This window comes from Cyprinus carpio, chromosome B3, assembly GCF_018340385.1.
Source record: "Cyprinus carpio isolate SPL01 chromosome B3, ASM1834038v1, whole genome shotgun sequence".
Lineage (NCBI taxonomy): Eukaryota > Metazoa > Chordata > Actinopteri > Cypriniformes > Cyprinidae > Cyprinus > Cyprinus carpio.
This window is the reverse complement of record NC_056599.1, coordinates 8182913-8207500: the sequence shown is the minus strand read 5'-3', so window position 1 is coordinate 8207500 and position 24588 is coordinate 8182913. Positions and strand designations below refer to the sequence as shown.

The 24588-nt window shown below is 35.1% G+C and overlaps 2 protein-coding genes across 7 annotated transcripts; both read right to left on the bottom strand.

Moving 5' to 3' along the window:
* Positions 1–661: 661 nt before the first annotated feature.
* Positions 662–7231, bottom strand: LOC122136452. The gene is made up of 3 exons (XM_042719528.1): positions 6549–7231; positions 3722–3805; positions 662–2828 (listed from the first exon to the last, which is right to left on the bottom strand). Exon 3 carries the CDS (start codon positions 2724–2726, stop codon positions 915–917), a length of 1812 nt encoding a protein of 603 aa, XP_042575462.1. The 5' UTR covers positions 2727–2828; positions 3722–3805; positions 6549–7231; the 3' UTR covers positions 662–914.
* Positions 7232–7318: 87 nt separating this feature from the next.
* On the bottom strand, positions 7319–23680 carry LOC122136453. 6 transcript variants are annotated; one of them, XM_042719530.1, is made up of 3 exons: positions 23504–23680; positions 10278–10346; positions 7319–10205 (listed from the first exon to the last, which is right to left on the bottom strand). In XM_042719530.1, exon 3 carries the CDS (start codon positions 10081–10083, stop codon positions 8377–8379), a length of 1707 nt encoding a protein of 568 aa, XP_042575464.1. In that variant the 5' UTR covers positions 10084–10205; positions 10278–10346; positions 23504–23680; the 3' UTR covers positions 7319–8376. The 6 variants fall into 6 exon arrangements, with proteins under 6 accessions (XP_042575464.1, XP_042575466.1, XP_042575468.1 ...); XM_042719532.1 differs by having other exon boundaries at positions 7319–10202; XM_042719534.1 differs by having other exon boundaries at positions 7319–10181.
* Positions 23681–24588: the final 908 nt, after the last annotated feature.

The following is a 24588-nucleotide window of genomic DNA, read 5'->3' as shown; positions in this document are numbered from 1 at the left end:
TTTATACTTTATGTTCAAGTTAAAAAGAATGCAATTTATAAAAAATTATGTATAACATGCATATATTTATTAGACAGAATAGCAAATAGCTAAGAAAAGCAGTCGACATGCACAGTAACTCCAATATTTTTCAAAAAGCTTCCATGTGAAAACATTAAGACATTTACTGTCGGTCACTTTGAAGAAAACATTAAGACATTTACTGTTGGTCACTTTGAAGAAAACATTAAGACATTTACTGTTGGTCACTTTGAAGAAAACATTAAGACATTTACTGTTGGTCACTTTGAAGAAAACATTAAGACATTTACTGTCGGTCACTTTGCCATCCCAAAGAGGTTCAAAATCACTCTCACGGACTTTTTCCTGGACTGCGCCCAGCTGGTGGAATGACCTCCCGATCTCAATTTGAACAGCTAAGTCTGTACTCATTTTAAAAAAACATCTAAAGACTCATCTCTTTCGCCTGCACTTAACCAACTAATACTAGTACTTACTTTTTCTTTTCTTGTCTAGCATATTCTTATAAAAAAAAACCCTGGCTACGTGTTCTGTACTAGACTAACTGAGACTTGTCATAGCACTTGTATACTGTTGTTGTTCTCTTGTTGATCTGATTGCTTCTATTGTTCTCATTTGTAAGTCGCTTTGGATAAAAACGTCTGCTAAATGATTAAATGTAAATGTAAGAAAGTAATATATAACAGTTTTGAGATTTATTCAACTTTTAAGTATATGGGGTATGGTTTTAACCACTAGTATCACTAGTGAGACAAACTTTCCCTCTTTTCATCTACAGATGGTCAGTTCTTCCTAACACACCTATAAGGGAAAATCAGTGTGTTTCTGTGTTATCAGGGTAATATTGTGAGTTACTGTACACATGTCGGATGTCAGCACATGCACTGTAGTCATTACGAACATGGTGTGCTTATTTTGACTTGTGTTTTAACTGTACATGTTTCTCCATATTCATTTTCTCCTGTCCATGTTATTTCCCTGTCACTGTCAGTCTCTCCCTTACTACAACTGTTTTCTCTGAAGATCAGCCCAGAGGCTCTTTCAATTTCTTCAATTGTCACTGTGCTGTACTCTGACTCATCATTGGACATCTGATAGCATTTCAGCTCTACTGTCCCATCACAATGCTCCACAATTATCACCTTAAAGAAGTGAGTTGGCACTGCTTGGCCTCTTATCTCCTTATATTTCTTATCTCTTGGTAGGTAAAGTGGTCCAGTGTACACATGGACATTACAGATGTCATTTTGTTTGTCCTTTGCTTTCCTATGATATTCCTGCTCCAACGATTTCCAACTGCCATTATTTAATTTCGTATGCTGTGGTGAAATGTTGCTCATCAAAAAAGTGTCCTCGAGGGCTTTCTGACACCACCTGTGATTGGCAGCTGCAACAAGATGACCTCGTACATAGGGATGCTGATACAGATCCGTAGATGCTTGGTAGAATGGATGAATCGATTGATCCACACTAAAGACATTTTGCCTCTCAACCTCTTGCTTTAAAGTTTCACTGTTCAGTATCTCATACACCCATGCAGCATTCTTAGTTCGATTGTCATATAACAGAGCATATGATTTTCTCTTCCTTATTTCAGTAAGATTAGGAACTCCGTCTATTAGTTTATAGGTAGGGCTTTTATTTTGAACTACTGTGTCTGTGCTAGAGGGTGATTCATTGCCAGACATTACTGAGAATGGGATCCGTATGTAGACGGTTTGAGAATTAGATTTGTTTGAAGCTTCTTTTGCCCAACTTCTTGTAAGCATCTTTGGAACTTTTTCTGGATCATCTCTTTCACCAGAAGTTGAAAGTAGAATTTCTGATCCTTCTTTATCTTTCCATTTGCGTTTAGTTGGACCGAAAAATACTTCTGACTGCTGCACAGCTGTCTCTTTCGTTTGTTCAGTTTCTTGTGTTTCAGCATTGCTTTGAGTTGATCTGTCTCCTGAGTTTCCTTTCATTCTTTGTGATATGCCACAAGCTGATATATCCTCATTCACCAATGCAGCATTCTTGGTTTTACTGTTGTATGAATTAGCAATTGGATTTATAGGTGAAAGAGCTACATCTGTGCTAGAAGCTGGAAGTGGACTTCCCGATGCAACACCAGAATCCTCTGAAAGACTAGATACTTTAGATACTTTTTTTCCTGCTCCAGACATCTGCTTACCTCCTCCAGCAGCTCCCACTGTCTCAGGTTCATCACTGCTTTGAGTTGATCTCTCTTTTGAGATTACTTTCATGTTTTCTGCTTTTCCACAAGCTTGATTTATATCAACAGTTGACCAAAGAACATCTTCCCCTCCTCCATTCTCTCTTTCAGCTTTCATTTGGTCAGGCTTATTGATCAAACTCAACTCAGACTCTTCTTCTTTTTGTTCTTTTGGTCTTTTTAATACCTGCAGCACTATCACAAGAGCCCAGCGATTTCTTCTTAAGTAATAATCAATTCTTTGTGTTTTTCCCCAAGCTCGTTTGATATCATTCTCTGACCAGCTATCATCATGTTCCTTGACGATGTCATATTTTTTTTCAATCTCTTTTTTAGTTTCACACAAGATCTCAAGCTCATTAAAATATTTTAATAAATCCTCAAGTACGAAATCTAATTTGACATCAGGTGGGTTTCTTCCACCTTTCTCAAGAGTGGTTTTACTATTTTCAGAAGATTCATTATTTTTAACACAGTTGAATCTCAGCATGATGCAACAGAAGAACAAAGTTAAGGAACAAATCACCCTTGACCCAGTCTGGTTTTATTACTTCTCCGAGAGCTTCAACTAAGAATCTTCTCTTCTTCCTGGCTGAAAAAAAAAGTGATCTGTCAAATAAACTTCTGTAGCTCCGATTGTACCTCTCTTCTGTTCCACAACACACACACACACACACACACACACACACACACACACACACACACACACACACACACACACACACACACACACACACACACACACACACACACACACACATTTTTCATACAATTTTCACAAGTTCCACACTTTTTCAGACCCAAATTGCCAGACTTCTCTTATTTCATAGTGAAAAACAAAAGATTTAAGATGTAAAATCACATGTTCAAATTCACAATGCTGAAATCTGATGTTCCCACAGTACTGTTGTCACAGTACCACAATTTCACTAGTCTGTACCAATATTTTTCATGGTTTTCCATGGCAAAAACTACCGGTATATGAACTATTTAGCTATTTTATCTATTTGGAAAATAATAAATTAGTTCATCATTAATGTTATATATAACTGTTATATTTATTTTATTTAATAATCTACATCTGATTTTGGAAACAAACAAAAAAAAAAATTAACAAACATTAAATTTGAACTGTCTTTTTGAAGCACAGCATGTACTGTATTATCTTATGTCTTAATTTAATTATTGTCCAGTGTTTTGGTCACCATTTGTTGTTTTTAATTGTGCTATAGTAATATTAATTGCTGTTATATTTTTGTGTGTTACATATAATTGTGTGTTGTTATTTTCAAAAAGTTTGAAAGTTGAAAACTGAGTCAAAGTTCGAGAATTAGTGTATGGTTTTGCAGATTTGGTGTGTGCTTCTGGTGTTTGTGTCAGCTTTCAGAAATTGTGTGACAAGTAAAGATTTTGTGTAAGCAGTTGGAAAAAATGTAAGAGAAAAAATAATTTTGTTACATAACAGAACTGAATTAAAATCCTTACCTTGTCTTTCCTTTAGTAAAAAATAAATAGAAAATCTTATAAACATCAGTGTCCAGTACAGGGTCCAGTATGATCCAGAGAAATCTGTGGAATTCATAAACACTGTTGATTTAAAAAAACACAATTAATTAATAATGTTACCTGCTTTAGGGAAAGGGTTACCAGGTTTTCATAACAAAACCCATCCAATTGCTACTCAAAACTAACCCAAACTATCCGCGTTTTGAGGGGGTCCCTAAGTAAAAATTGCGTTCCGGGGGCTAAAATGTCCCATTATTGGTCTAAAATGTCCCATTATTGGTCTAAAATGTCCCATTATTGGGGTCGCTTCAAACCGCTGACTTGGCAACACTGTGTTGGGTTTAAAAATGTCTACTCGAGCGCTGTCGCGGTGCGACCACAACAGCTTGAAGTTGTCTAATTTGGTACTGCCTCCCTGTTGCACCAATAGTGGTAAGGCTTTCCTCTCCTTACAAGTACAATTTTTGCTGTATTATTTGTGTCCCCTTCAAAAATTGCTCTTGATAAATCTTATGTTTATTGCCCCCCCATAGTGGATAATAAGAGTGACCGTGTTACCCACCACAGCTGAAATCCACCCGCATTTGGCAGGTTGGCGGGTGTAATGTCAAGCCCTGATTAAGTTGAGTTTATGGTGTCTTAGAGAAATATTACTGGATTCTCTCTTGTTACAGTTCAACAAAGACTCTATTTAAATGCACTGTAAGAAGTGAGTGAATGCTCTCTGTAACTGATTGATTCTGCCTTGCAACATTTGCGTGTGTTCAGATGAGCAGGAAAATCCCTCCCACAAAATTATTTGCTAACAGGTTATTCGTCCAATTGTATTGTATGCATTATTTTTGATTAAATAAACAAAATCACTGGTAAATAAAAACACCTTAGTATCGTAATTTTTATTTGAGTATCGATACTTTTAATACTCGCTTCAGTATATCGATACTTCAGGATCGATTCGCCCATACCTACAGGATACCATTCGGTAGCACAAATGTAGTGATCATCATGATATTATCTGTAAGAAAGACCCACTAAAGACAGACACAAAGATAATAGTTGCGCAAGAAGAGAAAATACTGTACCAGGCAGACATAACAAAGTCATTGTTTGCGTTGCTCGACATACTGAAAGAAATCCATAAATACTAAATTGGGGTGAAGGTTAATATGAATGTATTTCTGAGGAGAAATGACTGTCTTCAATGGCATTTTCTTTTCCTTTTACTTCCGTAAAGTACATATTAAAGGAGTGTTTGTAAGCACAGCACTGTGTACACTAACCAAGGAAACGCTATATTGCTGTTGTTCTATAAGCACCACCTGCTGTCAGAAAGTAAATTTGCATGTTCATCAGAATCAGAAAAGGCTTAGATTAGTCTCAATAATAATTCACGCAAAAGACATGATGCACACGTGCGTATCCCAATTCATATGCATGAAACCTAATTCACCTGCAAGAAAAAAAAAAATATATATATATATATATCGCCTTGGATTTGTGTGTGTGCATTTTTGAGATTTTCCTGGCAGCTGACTCCTCCCACGCAGGTCACTCGTACTCTTTAGCCAATTAGATTTGAGCTTGTCAATCGGCCAGTCATAACCCGTTGTTGGGCGTATGAAGTGTGTGCCCTGGGCATGCCACAATTAAAGTTAAGTTTTGTTTTGTTTAATTTTTGCATGCTTACCGAAGTTTAAGAATTTTGATTGAAAATTACAACAAAAAGCCACACAATGTGGAATCGTATCTGTATTTTATTTTGCAAGTTGTGTATTCCAAGTTGTGTTGTGGTAAAATAGTATTATGCTTTTTCAGTCAAAGGGCAACAAGAGAAGCAATGTAATTCTTCACTGCTTTCCTAGCGATAAGAGGAGAAAATAATGGGAAGATGCCTGTGGACGAATAAAACTTCCTAAAGACCTGTGTCTATGTTCTCTCCACTTTAGCCCTGATTCCTTTGAGGCTTTTAGTAGACCACAGCTACTGAAAGAACTTACAAACAATGCAAACATACCACTGAAGGAGTTTCTCAGCGTGGATTTCACTCGATATCTGGGGGCGTTTAGTCTCTTTATGGGGAAAATTGATAGTACAGCATTAGGTTTAAGCCTATGCTTATATCCATCGGCACCTGCAAGCTCTTTCAGTACCTGTGGTTATCGTATCAGTATTTTATTGTTGCGGTAGAAATAGTGTAGCTCAGTGCCAGTAGCTCACAGAGTGCATATGTTCTCCATAATCAAAATAATGGTTATTATTTTTTAAAATAATGTAAATCTTTCATGGGTTTACTACATATTTCAGTAAGATAAATAAATGTCATAATTACTATAATGCACTTTTAAAAGTGCCACTATGAATGTTTGTTTCTTTTCTTTTTTTTATACCTCATCACAACAGGATTTTTTTCTTTCTTTTTTTGCATTGAAACATTTTAACAGGCATTACAATTGATCTGCTGCTGTTTATAGGACCCATGTACTTGTTGTGGGAATTGTCTTGGTTTCACAGATTGTTTAAAAAAGTTGCAAATTATATTATTATTTAATATTACAATATTTCGTTTTATCTTATGATCAGAAACATCCTGTGTGTTTCATGTTCACAGTCTTTACTCACTGTATAAGTCTTTTACAAGTCACTGTGGAAAATTGAATGTTGTTCATTGTAACACTTATGTATTTATAAAACAGTCTTTATTCTCACATCAGCTATTGATCAGCATTTTATTTTGCTTTGTTGTTCCTTGTTCTGCGTTAGAAATTCGTATGCTCTAAATATAAAACAGAACATACAAATGTCTTACCTTATATGATGGAACAACTTCACTGATGTGTCTAAATGAGTGATTGATGTGTTTTGTGAGTAAATACACACTAAACACACAGGCTGTTTGTCCTCCAGACAGGAGAGTTTGAGTTTCTCACTCAATCTGTGTTCACAGTTTCTGTGATCTAAACTTGACCTTCACTTTCTAAACGATGGTTTAAATAAAAAAAATAAATCACTAAAGATCTGCTATTGGTTCAGAAACACAAATCTCAAAAATCCTTCTTGAAAGTGTTTCTGCCCCTTCTACTCTGATCTCTGATTCTTTGATGTTTTTGTGAAGACTTTGAGAAGAAAATCACCACCACAGGAAACAAGACTTGAGACATTCACTTCCTGATTAGTGCTCCAAGAGGGTAACACTTCTGCATCTTTGTCATCTTTCCTGTCTGTGTCTCGTGTTGTTTGAGTATTTGCTGCCTTATTTGGCTCTGAATTATCATTTACAATATGAATAATTGTCTGATTGTATGAATGATGTCTGATCTTAAAAACTTTCAGCACCATTTCTTTATAATTATACATGACATCTTTATTATGATATCTGAAAATCTTGTATTTGTACTCAGGATAGGAAATCAACGCTCCACTGATGTTTCTCTGAGGAGCTTCAGTACCAAGAGTCCCAATGGAAACCACTGGGGATGATAAACTGAGGTCCAGCCTAACCAAATAAATGTGTTAAATATTATAATGATGGTGGTGCTAATGACACAGATGATGAAATAATGTTGGACTTAGAGCTCATTCATGTGTTTGATTAGACATTAGGATTTTAATTCCACTCTGGAAATAAACGCTGAATATCTGAACAGCAAATTCTCTCACAGGTTTCTACATGCATTCTTATTCATTCATTTAAAAGAGACATTATGACTGACTATATGAAATATGAATACTTTCGTTAAAATATATCTAGTGGATTAAAACAACATTAAAACATCATTCAGATTCTTGATCTACACTATGATTTAAACACAACAGAAATACAAGTGATTTAAGGTTTGTTCATTTAAACATTGTTGTCATGCTTGATTCTCTGACAGTACACCACGTTATGCAATTACACAATCTTTTCAATGGTAATAATATATATTTTTGTCATAAATTAATGAATTTAATTATTGAGCACAAACAAAGTATTACTAGACTAGATATGACAAGAATATTTATATTTGTTAATATAGCAATATAACAGTACATTACGATACAAATAAAGGCTATGTAAACAAATGCATATTGTATAAGAATATGTTAAGCATAAGAATAATTTATAATTATATTATGCGACTAAAATGTATCTTATCTCATGATAAGTCATGGCAATGGATTTTGGTGGGATTTTGATGAATTTTGTCTTTATTTATTTAAAGGAGGCGTATGCGTGTATCTTTACAGAAGTAGCACAGAGAGCCGCTTCAGAAACGTGCGTTGTGTGTCTGGAATAAACACAAGCATTGACTAGAGTGGCCACAATCAGCTTCAGTGGCCATATCAGAGCCACACTGCACTGCAGATGTGTGTAGTGTAAATTGTCTAAGCATTAATGTTAGGGAAAGCCCCTCATACTGAAGAGCGGCCACGTATGAAGTGTTTCTTGGAGGTTATAGTACATTGAAGAATGATCATATGACTTTTTACATATGCCATGTGACCTGTAAATGCGAAAAAAAAGGTTCCATTGCTGTTTTGCGTATTATTCCTTTTTTGCATTGTCTGAAAAACCACCTCATGCGAGCGTAAAAACTTTTTTGCGATATATGGGCGTTTTTGCGAAAATTGATGTGTTTCTATTAGGTGTATTTTCAATTCGCAATTTCAATTCCCTGCGCAGTACGAAGGGTAATGGAAACTTGCCTAATATCAACATTATATGACTCTCCATTTTCAACTTTTCCTTGCAATGTCACCATCTTTATACAGTCTCTCAAGTTCGCATTGGGATGGCGTTGTATGAAGGTCAGCCCAGAGAACTTTTCGATATCTTCAATAGTATATCCACTATAGTCATCCAAGTTTTTAGATTTTGGTTCCTTATTGGGTATCACATAGCATTCTGGCTCTCCTACTGTCCCATCCTCATTCTCCACAATCATCACCTTAAAGAGGTGAGTTGGGATTACTTTCCCTCCCAAACGGTTAATATTAATTGGGTTATGCACACGAATAAGCTCATCGTTTGTTTCTGTCAGGTAAAGTGGTCCAGTGTACACATGGACATTGCAGTTCCCTTTTTTCTGTATTTTTCTACAGTGATTCTCCAGTTTCTTCCACATACCCTGGTTTAATTTCTTATGCTGTGGTATAATGTTGCTGAACAAATTAGTGTCATGATTTGCTTCCCGACACCACCTGTGATTGGCAGCTGCAGCCAGATGACCTTTCTGATAATCATTTCCAAATGATTTTAGCTTTTTACAGTTGTCCACTAAAGTTTCCCTGTTCAGTATCTCATACACCCATTCAGCATTATTGGTTGTGTTGCTGAATGACATGGCATAAGATTTTCTTTTTCTTATATCCATAGCAGATGGAAGTCCATCTATTAATTTATATGGAGACCCGACATTTTCAACATAATCATCTTCTGTAGGTGTATCTTCATTGCCAAACATTTCTGTGACTGGGATACATATGTAGATGGATTCATCTACTGTATGGTTCTCTGCTTCTTTACTTTCTGATGCACTGTCATCAGTGCTGGACTGGTCATCGGGAGCACCGGGATCATTCCTAGTGGCCTGACTCCCAGCAGGAAGTCGTGCCCCAGACCGGCCCTGACTGGCACTACTAGTTTGATTGAGACCACTTTTGGTTGATTTGTGATTTGCTCCAGAACTCTGCCTGTCTTCTCCAGCAGCTTCCACTGTCTCCAGTTCAGCACTGCTTTGAGTTGATCTGTCTTCTGAGTTTCTTTTTATGCTTTCTGCTTTTCTACAAGCTGACCAAAGACCATCTTCCCCTCCTCTATTCTCTCTTTCAGCTTTCATTTGGTTGGGCTTATCTGTGAAATTCAACTTTTCATGGTTGTCAATGCTTTTCTGCTGCTCACAACTGTTAACTATGGTATCCTTGTTTTCTTTCATTCTTGGTGTTTTTTCACAAGATTGCTTAGTTTCATTGGTTTTATCATCATGATCCTCCTGTGCTGGATTTTGTTTACAGCCATCTTTACAGCCATCATAAACCAATCTTTTTAGCATCTGCATAATTATCACACGAGCCCAGTGTTTTCTTTTATCTGATTTTTTATCCATTCTTTGTGTTTTTCCCCAAGCTCGTTTGATATCATCAGCTGACCAGTAACCACCATACTCATTTTTAATTTCATATTTCTCTTCAATATTGTTTTTTGTTTTACGTAAGCACTCAAACCTGTTAAAAAATGATAACAAATCTTTAGCTATGTCATCTAAAGTGACATCAGGTGGGTTTCTTCCCCCTTTCTCGAGAGTGGTTTTACTATTTCCATAAGATTCAGAAGTTTGATTTTGTACACTGAAAAAACCCATCGTGATGTGTGACTTAGGAACAAAGTTCAGGAATGAAGCACTCTTGACCAATCGGCTGTTATGACTTCTTCAACGTCTTCAAAGATCTTCTCTTCTTCCTGGATAAAATAATGTCTTCACTTCTGGTAAGAAAAACCTTGATGTCAAAATTCTGCAGTCAAGTTGATTCAGTAGAGACAGAAAGAAATACTCACATCAACAGGTTTGTGATCTGATAAACAGAAACGTCTGCTGCTCTGATTTTATGTCAGTTCTGTTCTGCTCTGCACACAACAAACATATTCAAAAAATACTTATACTGTAATGTCTTCTTATTTGTGCAAACAGAACTAACTCAGTTTGTAAGAACATTGTTTTAGTAAAAACAAAAGTCAGTTATGCCAACTCGTATACTTTATTAAGAAGGAAATAATTCTGCACTGCAAAACCTGCCGTTAAAAACTAAAAGTAACACTGAAGCAGTTTTTCATGGACAGTGAAATGTTTAATTTAAAAGAGAGGTACTTGGATATTTGTATAATTATTTGATCAGTTATGTTTCATCACTGTGTCACACTCTCAAATGATATGCTTCTGTTCTGATCAGAAATCTTGAAATGTCTTGTGTCTGTCAGCTGTCACTTTCATAGCAGATGAGTGTAAGCAATCTAACTCAACAATCTGCTTAGCTCGTGCACACTGAATGTAACTATTGGACATGTTCTGCAAAGTATAAATATGTGTGTATTCTTCTGGTCATTGAGGTGATTTGCTGCATCTGAGGTGACTTCTGGTTGGCTGCTAATAATACATATTACTGCAAAAAATAAACTGACAGTTGTGTTGGCTATATGCTGCAGCATCCCAAAGGGATTTCCACAGTGTGAGATATAGTGATAGTGCTGTGACACTAAAGATTATATTCTCTTACTGTTGTGTTTCCCCTGTGTCTCTGTTTTACATGAACTCTTATTTTGATATTCTTTTGTTTGTATCTGCCTGTGTTCAGTTTCTGTTGTTTTAGTTCCTGTTTCCTTGTTTCCAGTGTTATCTTGTTAGCTTTCATAGTTACCGCTGTTACCTTTATACCCTTAACTCTGTCTTGTATGTATTGTGTTTTTATCTGCGTTCATCTGTGTCAAGTCAAGTTTTAGATAAGTATTAAAGCTTCTGTATTCATAGTTGACTTGCTCTTCTGATGGGACAACATCACCAGATTAGGACTAGTGATGTTAAAATGTGTAAAATTGGTGGCGACGCATTCTCACGATGCATATTACTAGCATATTGGTTGTTTATTAGTACTTATAAAGCCTATATTAATGCCTTTTCTGCATGACCATATTCTAGATCCATATTTCTATCCCAAACCTAAACTTAACAACTACCTTAATAACTATTAATAAGCAGCAAATTAGGAGTTTATTGAGGCAAAATTTGTAGTTAATAGTTAGTGAAAACAGCAACCTAAACTAAACTGTGACCTAAAAATATCTACAACACAGTCTTGAGGTTAATTAGATTCTCAAGTGTTTAATAAAGTGATGATTGAGCATTAGTGATAAACACCTGCTGTTAACAAGCAGAATCACTAAAGAAAAGAGAAACACGACAACTACAAGTGACTTCCAACCACAGCCTTGAAATGAAATCAGATTAAATCAACTGAAATAAAATACTGAGATCTCAACTCCACAAACAGCATCACCAGCTTCACGCATTGCTAACCAGATTGACTTTATTTCTGTCTGACATCTACAACAATTTGTACTGAGAATTAAGTAACAGTCAGGGTGAATTAACATAATGAAGAATTAATATTCTAGTGATTTGTGTTTGCTTTTGTTGGGAACTTGACTTTTTGGTGTTAGTTTTTCTCTGGTTGATGTTCATACTGTAAACATTTGTTATGAAAAGAAAAACCAAGAGAAAATGGGATCGTGTGAAGTTGCTTACTTACTGATGATGACACAATCAACATTTTAGAAATTTTATATGGATTACATAACATCCTGCAGAAATGCCCATATGGATGATGTGACAACAATGTGTATATTTACATTATCAAAACTCTGTAACATAAAACTTGTATCTGTTTATTACTAGATTAAATGTTATTAATAATAATATTTTAATAATACTCTTTTTAAAAAAAAGAGTTTTAAAGCTTTTCAATCTTTATTTTTCTTGTGAATCGGTTCACCCATATATATTATATATAAAACATGAACAATGGTAGTTTTATAGAGTCCACAGGACCAAAATAGATTCCTTACCTATCCTTGTCTGTCCTCCAGAAAACACAGAAAATCATCTGAACTTAAGAGTTCAGTATTATAAAGATCCAGTAACCTTTCCAGTGAAATCTGTTTAGTTTTCACACACTGTCTTATACAGAAATATCAGCTGTGTTTCTGTTGTCACCGTTCAACAACGAGAGTTATTCTATCTGTTCTTCAGTAAATGATGATGTTGACTGAGGAGTGTTTCAGTTGAGATGCTCTTTATTAAGTTAAGGGCGTCATAAGGATGAATCCTCCTCCTCCGGCGTTCATTCTGACCTGTCTAGCTGTTGTGAGAATATGTGTTCCTTAGTTCCTTAGATTATTAAAAAAAAGTTGTCAAACAAATCATCTTATTATTATTATTCATATTGCAATATTTACTTTTGTATAATTGCATTTATGATTAGAAATGTGTTTCATGTTCATAGTCACTACTTGCATAAAAAACAAGTCGGTCTTTTCTCGCTGTACAAGTTTTGCAGGTCACTGTGGAATGCTGTTTTTACTCACCGTACAAGTCTTTGAGTCACTGTGAAATGCTGGATGTCATTCATTATTACATTGCAGCGTTTTTGCACTTTTTTCACACCAGAGCTGTGAACAGTCTATTGATGACTGTCCCTCACTGAGACTTAAATTAAATTTCAGTGTATGTATTTCTACTGTCCGAAGCTGCTATGTTTGCACACATGCACTTTATTTAGTCTTATGTGAGTGTGTATATCTTGTTAGTCCAAGACGTGAAAGGCTTCATCCTGTGGTGGAAGTTGACAGAAAATGATATGTTTTCTTTAAAAGAGTGTTAATGGAAGGAATATGAAATTATTAAAATATTAATTTTGCTTCATTGCTATTTTATTTTACATTCCTATGTTGTAATCTGAAATGTTGAAATGTCCTGTGTTTATGCTTTTAGGAAACAAAACGCTTCATAGAGAACTGGAACAAATGTGTTTGAATTTAAGAGGTCAAGACATTGTACAATATGTTTCACAAAAATCACATGATTATTCTGGACTTCAGTGATGATGTAACCAATCAAACTGTAGAAAGGGTTAATATAATTTGGTTATTTCTGAACATATCCTGCAATGTATAAATGTGTGTGTATTCTTCTGGTCGTTGAGTTGCTCTGCTGTGTCTGAAGTGACTCCCGGCTTCATTCTGCATTAGAGATTCAAGCACACACCTGGGACAATCAAAACTTTACTTTCACTTTCATTTTCATCACAAGAATCACAAAGACCTGCTGTCTGTTCAGAAACACAGTTTAGAGCATTTCTCTTCATTCTCCACAAATCGCTGATTCCTTGATCTTGTCCAGAAATTCAAAAAAAGTGTCAGTATGACAAAAAAGAGTGAAATAAAAATGAGAGTCTCTTCTTGGTAAATGTTTGAAGAGGGTGGAACAGTTTCTGATCATCTTGTTCACCGAGTCAGACAGGAGCATCAAGATTTCTTTAGGATGACATTTAAAAAATGCATTCAAAATGAACACGAGAGAACACATCTATTGATAGCAAAACAACACATGACATTTTGTTTTATTTATTGCCCTTCATTTGTTAGTGTTTGAAGTTTCTCCAGGGTCTGTCATGATCAAATCTTTGTCAAAAATGATTTTTTTTTCACATGCTAAAGTTCCATAAGTTATTACATAATTACATCACTAGGTTGTGAACAGCATTTTGAACAACAATAGTGAGTGTTTCTTCACTATACAGATTTAGAAAATACATTTAGAAAAACTATACAGATATATAGAAAATATTGTGTCCTTTACAACTGAACAAGTCTTTTATCCTTTATTGCATGTGTGTTGGGATTTCTTTAGTTTAGATTTGGACAAAGTGCACTCAAAATTAATTTTAACGACAAAAAAGCAAAAGGAATCTCTCCAGGGTCTGTCATGATCAAATCTTTGTCAAAATTATTTCTTCACATGCTGAAGTCACAGCGATAAGCACACGTCTGATTATGGTGCTGATTTTCAGTGTTTGTAGACATGAACAGCACTTACAGAGACGCCAAACCAGTTTATGTCTCTTCATGTGTTCTGAATCATGTCATTGTGTGTTTCATGCTTTTTTTGGTCACTGTACTTTCATTATCAGGGTTACACAGTTTGTTTGCTTGACTGGAGTGAGTTTTTGATGGGCTTGATCAATGTCACATCTTCATATTTATTTCATATATGGCAAATTACTCAAATACGTCACATACAAACATTGTACTAGATGCACTTTTTAGAAACTGCCCCAATTAACTTTCCCATTGTTGCTGGTTAGATAGCTAGCTAATATTACCAGACAATCAGATTTCCTGCCAGCTAATTTATTAAATCATTAAAAAAAAGTATGGTATATAAATAGCATAAGTCATGGTACAGTATGTAACTTGTTTAAACGGAGTTGTAAAACAGGAAGACTGTTTAAAAGAACACACAGATTTAAAAAAAATGCACTCGAAACACCTGGAAGATGCACTTATTTTCCCCGAAAAATGAAGTGTGGAATGTCAAGCATTCAACGGTCACAGTTAATGAGATGATTAAGTGATGATTAATGTTGAAATTTTGCTGAAATATTCTGTGGATGTCACCATTATGGTGATTAGTGTTTGCTTTAGTCGAGCTCTTGATCCTTGACTTTTTATTTTTATTTTCTCTGTCTGCTGAAACTCTGTGCTTATAAAACACATTCTCTTTAGTGAAGAAAGCAGAGAGAAAATGAGATCAAGGGGAAGTTGGCCAATTATTGGTGGTAATATCATCATCATGAAGTGGCCTGATTCACTGATCTCACCCGAAATATAATGTCTGATATTAATCTTGTGTTATTAATACTTAATTAGTTTAGAAAGGGCATAGGTACTTACAAAGCTGAGCTGCAAAAGATAACTTTACACTGATTTGAAATTGACTTATGACATCCAATGACTTGCAATTCATCAAAATGTAAATGTCACAACTTATAATCACATATCTTATGAATTTTTACAACACTACTACTACACTGGTTTTATTGTGTGTATTGGTTGTAGCGTATCAGACCCGAACCAGACAAATTAAAGATTCGATCGTGAGCATGGTTGAAACATGAGGACCCGAATTCCACAGAAAGGCAACAGGATGTTGTAAATCAACTCCTAGCACCACAGTCTGAAGCAAGATAACCAACCAACTCTTTCAGAGAACACCTTTCAACATTAACACCATTAGAACAATTATTGACAATTTCAATTCAGAGAAAAGATTGTCAAATTTGGGGAGAGGGATCAAGATTGCTGGTCAAAGAGATGCACAGCCTGACCATCACATGTAAACTCATGAGAGTAAACAAGATCGTTGGATTGACTTCCCCCACCTAGCAGAACCAGACTGAAATCCTAAGGGGACCTTTTAACCTCTGGTTTCCAAAGAACATCCTTATGTCAAAGAAAAGCAGAGAAACTGTCTTGTACAGATGAACACAAAAAAGACTTCTTAAGGAATATCAGTCCATTGCTTAACTCCATATCATTTATGAAACCCCACACATTTGACTATCATGTTTCTAATCACTTATTGTGTATGTCTTTTTAATAACTATTGAATAGCTTAATTATTCATATTCATGTTCAGTATGTGTGTGTTCGAATCTTCTTGCTTGAAACATTTCTGACCATCAGTTATTTGTCAAATGTGTCATATTCTTATCATAGGAATCATGTCCAAAATTATACCCTGCAAGAGCGGGAAAAATTCGGACCACGTGATTGATAAGATAACATATGATTTATGAATGGGTAGGACAAACATCGCAACACCCCGAGCAAAGACAATATCTAATTGGTCAAGACAACATTTGAGGTGTGGCCAAAAGGCCAGTTTAAATACTCAGGACACCATCAAATTTTGCTTTTTAGCCTGCTTTTTGCTTTTGCTCTTAGCTTTGGCTTTTAGCCATGCTTTTTGTCATCACTTTTAGCGTTCTTTGAGCGCGGTTCCAGCGTGCTTCGGCCTGCACGCCTGCTGCTACTTAGCCACGATGAGAAGAAACACCACCTAGTCTCGTCAAACTTTACTTCTATTCTTTTACTTTAGTTTCTTTTCTTTTCCGTTCGAGAGTTTCGTGTTCTGAGTTAAGTTTTGTAACACCGTGTCTCCGAATCTGACCTCGAGTGCCCGTTCAACTTCAACCAGCCCACACTCCGCATCGTCAGCCAACGCCCACCACGGGCTTCCCAAGACGTCACTTCAAGGACTACTGAACTTCCAGCCAATCAGCAACCTCGGGAAACCCCCTTTTCAACGACAACAAAGGGAACCTCCTTTGCACAGGCAACGCAAGTAACGTACCTCCAGACCAAGCTGAACTGGTGTATCTGATATAATTTTAACCTCATTGAGGAACTCAATGCAAGGGTTAATTTAAGTGATTGATGGCTGTTCATGTCTATGCAATTTCAACTTGGGGTTCCTCATTTTCATTCTCTTAAACTCATCCTTTCCTAACTTTCTAAGTGAGTGAAGTGAGTGAATAGAGCCAAGATAATTTCATATCTACATATCTAAGCCACTGTATCTTTAACACAACCTTAAAGAGGTACAGTTTTACTTCTGTTTGGGATTTTATTAGGTGCAGAAGTGTTTGTTTCTGTATTGCTAATGATACAATAAATGAATGTTTCAATCACGTGAGTTTTCCTTAGATGGTCTGAGGGCAGTGAATCTTCAAGACAGCAGCAATGAAATTAGCTGCAAATATTGAAAGCAGTAGAAATTGCTGTTGGCTGTTGTGAGAAATTTCACCAGCTGTGTGGATGCTGTGTTTAGCTTGAGTCAAACCACAAGCCACTGGAGATAATATTCAAGAAGCTCCATCCAGACTATAATAAAATGCTGATGAGACTGTAATTAATGCATTCCAGTGTTTCTTGAGTCAGGCCTAGTGTTATTGGAGTTCAAATATTGTTTTAATGTAGTTACAAACCTTGTGCACAGTAAAGTTGATAGGACAGAGAAGAAAGTGAAAGAAGACATTGTGAGAGTTAACAAAGACTCCTTTTTGATTCTTAAACACAAAGCAGAAAGATCTGCTTCACAAACATGGTAGTGCAGCAAAACCATTTGAATAAACAGCTAAACAGCTTTAAAACTAAAGAAGGTTTATCTGCTTTTAACTGACATTTCTGACCTGTCTGAAGAGTTTGTGTGAAATCTCCCTTTCTATGCGCTGTTATAATTCATACAGTCTAAGGTATAGTGAACTATCGTGTACAATAAATAAATTACTGTGACACACTGAGATCAGAACAGAAAGAAATTCTCCAGGACATAGAAGACATTATTACTGACAATCACTGTCAAAAACACTTCAAATATATTCAATGGAGTCAAACATCACATAAACAATATCTGCACAATTATTCTCATTCAGACTGATTTAAACATACCTGAAATCAATTCTAATTTACAGCAAAAAATGTGTTAAGTAAATTAAACTTTATTTATCCTTTCAACATAATGGCCATGCTTGATTCTCCAGCAACACACCGCATTAATCTTTCCATTTAATCTTTCCATTAAATTTGGTTATAAATAAATTAAATTATATTTTTGAGCAAGTACAAAAACAGTGTTCAAGTTCTTCTTGTCTTATCCTGATTCACTGTGATGTATAATATTCATGTAAAGCAGAGAATTGCAAAGACAACAGATCATTTTATTCAAAATATGACATTTCAATTAAATCCAATGTAAAGTACTTTATTGATTGTGTTTACATTCAATATTGCCAAAGCATTTTTACACAAAACAAATAATGACAAAAAAAGGAAATATTTATTATAACAATAACAAACATCAATAAAATAGAACTAGAAAAAGGTGAAAAGCAATGAATTAAATAGCATAGAAATTTAAATATAGGCCTATGGAATATATAAATGTCATATAGACATATATAAACACATCACAAACAAAAAATGTCTTTTGTCTGTTTGTTAGCTATAAATGAATAAGTGTGTCTCTGTCTTACAAAACAATAACAACACAAAATCTGCACAAACAAATGTAGCATAGAAAACTAGAGGATAAACATGAGCAAAAACTGAATCTTTGAATGCTTAGTTCACTACACCTTTGGAAACACCTATTAAATATTATTATTATGCTTATATTTTAGAATAATAGAAAAGTCTTCAGAACTATAAATACAATTTGAATAATGGAAAGTATGTAGGAAATAATAATAACAATAATAGCACTAATAATATGTTTTTTAATAGAAAAATAAATACATAAACATGTTAAGAAAAAGCTTGATGTTGCAATGGGTGCCATGGTACAAAACTCATCCATGATATCCCTGATTCTTACTATTTGTCTGATGAGTGTTTATGTCTAAATGTGTCCCAAAGCCCAGTAGTTTCTGTACAGTTTCTGTATAGTGCCTATGCATCAGAGTGTGCTTTCACTCCAAATGAATTTTTATTACAACTCTTTTTCAATTCAAAAGCACATATATTACACTATCACTTGTTTTTGTAAATAGTTATTTAAAGCACACTATGACAGTCAAGTGAGAGTCATTTGTGATATCAATCTGTTTCTCTTCCAATGTCTGTCTGTAACAAAATACACTTACAGCACATTTACATTTAATCATTTAGCAGATGCTAATCTCCAAATGACTTACAAATGAGACAATAGAAGCAATCAAAATAAAAAAAGAGCAATAATATGTAATATTACAAGTAAAAACACAATTGCATAGATAGATAGATCAACCACAACTCACTGTTTCAGGGTCATTATAGTGATGCAATAATTTACTGTATACATGTCAGACAGACAATCATATGCTTACATGGACTGCTACTGTAGCATGTTTTCTCTCATTTTCTCCAGTACATGTCAGAGTCTTTTTGACAGTCACTTTGTTACTGTCACTTTTGTGTGTGAAAGTCAGCTCAGAGATTTCCTCAATTTCTTTAATGTCCACAATGTAGTTTTTTAGATGTATATTTCCTCTCTTTTTTTTTCTTTGTTGTTTGTTGATTTGTTGTCTGTTGTCTCGGATACTTTTTTCTTATTTTCTACCAAATAGCATTCCACCTTTGCCTTCCCATTCACATTCTCCACAATTACTACCTTAAAGTAGTGAGTTGGCACTGCTTTCCCTTCCAAAGTCGATCCCTCATCGTTTTTGTAAAGTGGTCCAGTGTATACATGGACGTTTTGGACTTTGTCATCTTTGTATATTATGTTTCGACAATAGTTCTCCAACGTTTTTCAGATGCCTTTGTTTATGCTTTTGATCTGTGGTGTCATGTTGCTGATCAGATAAGTGTCATTATAGGCTTCCTGACACCACTCGTGATTTTTAGCCGCAGCAAGATGTCCACGTACATAGTCCTTGTCCTTAAATCCTTTCGTGCTGTTAAGAGCTTGTTTGTTGTCTTCAATCTCGTCATCCTTTTTAAAGGCTACTTTCTTAATATGGAAAGGTACAGTGCTCTTGTTCAATACCTCATACACCCATTTAGCATTCTTTTTATCAGTGTCATATAACATGACATAGGATTTTTTCCTATACATCTAACATTGTGTATCTAAACGAAACTGATCTATTAATTTATAGTTATAATTTGTGTCTGCATTCGTGTCTGCATTTGTGTTTTCATATGGTGACTCAGCGGTTGATTCACTGCGAAACATTGAGAGTGGGATATATATGTAGTTGCATTGATCAACACTTTCTATATTTTTTTCATCATTACTTTGTGCTGCACTAATATCAGACCCAGACTGGCTATTGACAGCACCAGAGTAATTTGCAGTGTCCTGGATCCCAGCCAGAAATTGTGTCCCAGTCCCACCCTGAGTGCCGATATGTGTTTGCCCGTAATAGTTAGATACTGGGTGTTTCCTCCCAGAAAGATGCTTAACTCCCTCAGCAGCTGTCTCTGTCTTCGGTTCATCATTGCCATGAGTTGATCTGTCTTCTGAGTTTCCTTTAATGCTTTCTGCTTTTCCACAAGCTTGATTTATATCATCAGTTGACCCAAGACCATCTTCCCATGTTTTATCCTCTGCATCAAGTATATCCGCTACATACAACTCATAGTCGTCAACATCTTTTCGCTGATCAAAACTGTTAACTAAAGTATCCTCATCCTCATTCACCAATGCAGCATTATTGGTTTTACTGTTGCTTGAATTAGCAATTGGATTTACTTCAGTAGGTGAAGGAGCTACATCTGTGCTAGAAGCTGAAGGTTGACCTTTTGATGCAACACCAGAATCCTCTGAAAGACTACATACTTTAGGTACTTTTTTCCCTTCTCCAAACATCTGCTCAACTTCCACTGCAGCTCCCACTGTCTCAGTTTCAGCTTTGCTTTGAGATGATCCGTCTTCTGAGTTTTCTTTCATTCCTGGTCTTGTTTCACAAGATTGATTAATATCATTGGCTGCATCATCATGATCCTCCTGTGCTTCATTTGGTTTACACGCATCATAAACCATAAATCTTTTTAGCATCTGCAAAATTATAACATGAGTCCAGTATCGTCTTCTTTTTGATTTTATATCCATTCTTTGTGTTTGTCCCCAAGCTCGTTTGATATCATCAGCTGGCCAGCAATCACCCTGCTCCTTTTTAATTTCATATTTCTGTTCAATCACTTTTTTAGCTTCACGTAAGCTCTTAATCCCGTTTAAAAAATTTTCAGCTATGTCATATAAAGGGACATCCAGTGGGTTTGTTTCCTCTTTCTCGAGAGTGGTTTCACAGTTTCCATCAGATTCAGAAGTTTGATTTTGTACACATGTGAAAAAATCCATCGTGATGTGTGACTTAGGAACAAAGTTCAGGAATGAAGCACTCTTGAATCAGTCTGCTGTTATTACTTCTTCAACGTCTTCAAGGATCTTCTCTTCTTCCTGGCTTAAATAATGTGAACACTTCTGGTAAGAAAAAACTAAATTCTGCTTAATTCAGATATTACGTTCATTCATTAGAAACAAATAAATACTCACATCAACAGGTTTGTGATCTGATAAACAGAAATGTCTGCTGCTCTGATTTTATGTCGGTTCTGTTCTGCTCTGCACACAACAAACACACATATAACGTACTCTTATCATTTATTCAAACAAGTTTTTTTTTTTTTTTTTTTTTTTTTTTTTAATTAAGAACATAGTTTTGATAAAAACAAAATTCAGTTATGCCAACTCCTATAATTTATTAAGAAGGAAATAATTCTGCACAGCAAAACCCTGCTGTTAAAAAGTAAACGTGAAGCGGTTTGTAGTGGAAATATTTCATGGACAGTGAAATGTTTAATTTAAAAGAGAGGTACTTGGATATTTGTATAATTATTTGATCAGTTATGTTTCATCACTATGTCACACTCTCAAATGATATGCTTCTGTTCTGATCAGAAATCTTGAAATGTCTTGTGTCTGTCAGCTGTCACTTTCATAGCAGATGAGTGTAAGCAATCTAACTCAACAATCTGCTTAGCTCGTGCACACTGAATGTAACTTTTGGACGTGTTCTTCAAAGTATAATATGTGTGTATTCTTCTGGTCATTGAGGTGATTTGCTGCATCTGAGGTGACTTCTGGTTGGCTGCTAATAATACTTATTACTGCAAAAAATAAACTGACAGTTGTGTCGGCTATATGCTGCAGCATCCCAAAGGGATTTCCACAGTGTGAGATATAGTGATAGTGCTGTGACACTAAAGATTATATTCTCTTACTGTTGTGTTTCCCCTGTGTCTCTGTTTTACATGAACTCTTATTTTGATATTCTTTTATTTGTATCTGCCTGTGTTCAGTTTCTGTGGTTTTAGTTCTTGTTTCCTTGTTTCCAGTGTTATCTTGTGTGCTTTCATAGTTACCATTGTTACCCTTACACCCTTGACCCTGTCTTGTGTGTATTGTGTTACATTACATTGTACATTATATATTGTGTTAACTTTATGAGCAGTCTCATTTATTAAATGTCTTTTTATCTGTGTTCATCCGCGTCAAGTCAAGTTTTAGATAAGTATTAAAGCTTCTGTATTCATAGTTGACTTGCTCTTCTGATGGGACAACGTCACCAGATTAGGACTAGTGATGTTAAAATGGGTAAAATTGGTGGGGACGCATTCTCACGATGCATATTACTAGCATATTGGTTGTTTATTAGTACTTATAAAGCACATATTAATGGCTTTTCTGAATGACCATATTCTAGATCCATATTTCTATCCCAAACCTAAACTTAACAACTACCAAATAACTATTAATAAGCAGCAAATTAGGAGTTTATTGAGGCAAAATTTGTAGTTAATAGTTAGTGAAAACAGCAACCTAAACTAAACTGTGACCTAAAAATATCTACAACACAGTCTTGAGGTTAATTAGATTCTCAAGTGTTTAATAAAGTGATGATTGAGCATTAGTGATAAACACCTGCTGTTAACAAGCAGAATCACTAAACAAAAGAGAAACACGACAACTACAAGTGACTTCCAACCACAGCCTTGAAATGAAATCAGATTAAATCAACTGAAATAAAATACTGAGATCTCAGCAGAGGATGATTAAACAACTCCACAAACAGCATCACCAGCTTCACGCATTGCTAACCAGATTGACTTTATTTCTGTCTGACATCTAAAACAATTTGTACTGAGAATTAGTTAACAGTCAGGGTGAATTAACATAATGAAGAATTATTTAGTGATTTTTGTTTGCTTTTGTTGGGAACTTGTTTTCTCTGGTTGCTATTAATACTGTTAACATTTGTTATGAAAAGAAAAACCAAGAGAAAATGGGATCGTGTGAAGTTGCTCACTTACTGATGATGACACAATCAACATTTTAGAAATTTTATATAGATTACATAACATCCTGCAGAAATGCCCATATGGATGATGTGACAACAATGTGTATATTTACATTATCAAAATCCTGTAACCTAGAAATTGTATCTGTTTATTACTATATTAATTATTATTAATAATAATATTTTAATAATACTCTTTTTTTAAAGAGTTTTAAAGCTTTTAAGTCTTTATTTTTCTTGTGAAGCTGTTCAGCCATATATATTATATATAAAACATGAACAATGGTAGTTTTTATAGAGTCCACAGGACCGAAATAGATTCCTAACCTATCCTTGTCTGTCCTCCAGAAACACAGAAAATCATGTGAACTTAAGAGTTCAGTTTTATAAAGATCCAGTAAGCTTTCTAGTGAAATCTGTTTAGTTTTCACACACTGTCTTATACAGAAATATCAGCTGTGTTTCTATTGTCACTGTTCAACAACGAGAGTTATTCTATCTGTTCTTCAGTAAATGATGATGTTGATTGAGGAGTGTTTCAGTTGAGATGCTCTTTATTAAGTTAAGGGCGTCATAAGGATGAATCCTCCTCCTCCGGCGTTCATTCTGACCTGTCTAGCTGTTGTGAGAATATGTGTTCCTTAGTTCCCTAGATTATTAAAAAAAGATGTCAAACAAATCATCTTATTATTATTATTCATATTGCAATATTTACTTTTGTATAATTGCATTTATAATCAGAAATGTGTTTCATGTTCATAGTCATTACTTGCATAAAAAAACAAGTCGATCTTTTCTCGCTGTACAAGTTTTGCAGGTCACTGTGGAATGCTGTTTTTACTCACCGTACAAGTCTTTCAGTCACTGTGAAATGCTGAACGTCATTCATCATTACATTGCAGCGTTTTTGCACTTTTTTCACACCAGAGCTGTGAACAGTCTATTGATGACTGTCCCTCACTGAGACTTAAATTAATTTCAGTGTATGTATTTCTACTGTCCGAAGCTGCTATGTTTGCACACATGCACTTTATTTAGTCTTATGTGAGTGTGTATATCTTGTTAGTCCAAGACGTGAAAGGGCTTCATCCTGTGGTGGAAGTTGACAGAAAATGATATGTTTTCTTTAAAAGAGTGTTAATGGAAGGAATATGAAATTATTAAAATATTAATTTTGCTTCATTGCTATTTTATTTTACATTCCTATGTTGTAATCTGAAATGTTGAAATGTCCTGTGTTTATGCTTTTAGGAAACAAAACGCTTCATAGAGAACTGGAACAAATGTGTTTGAATTTAAGAGGGTCAAGACATTGTACAATATGTTTCACAAAAATCACATGATTATTCTGGACTTCAGTGATGATGTAACCAATCAAACTGTAGAAAGGGTTAATATAATTTGGTTATTTC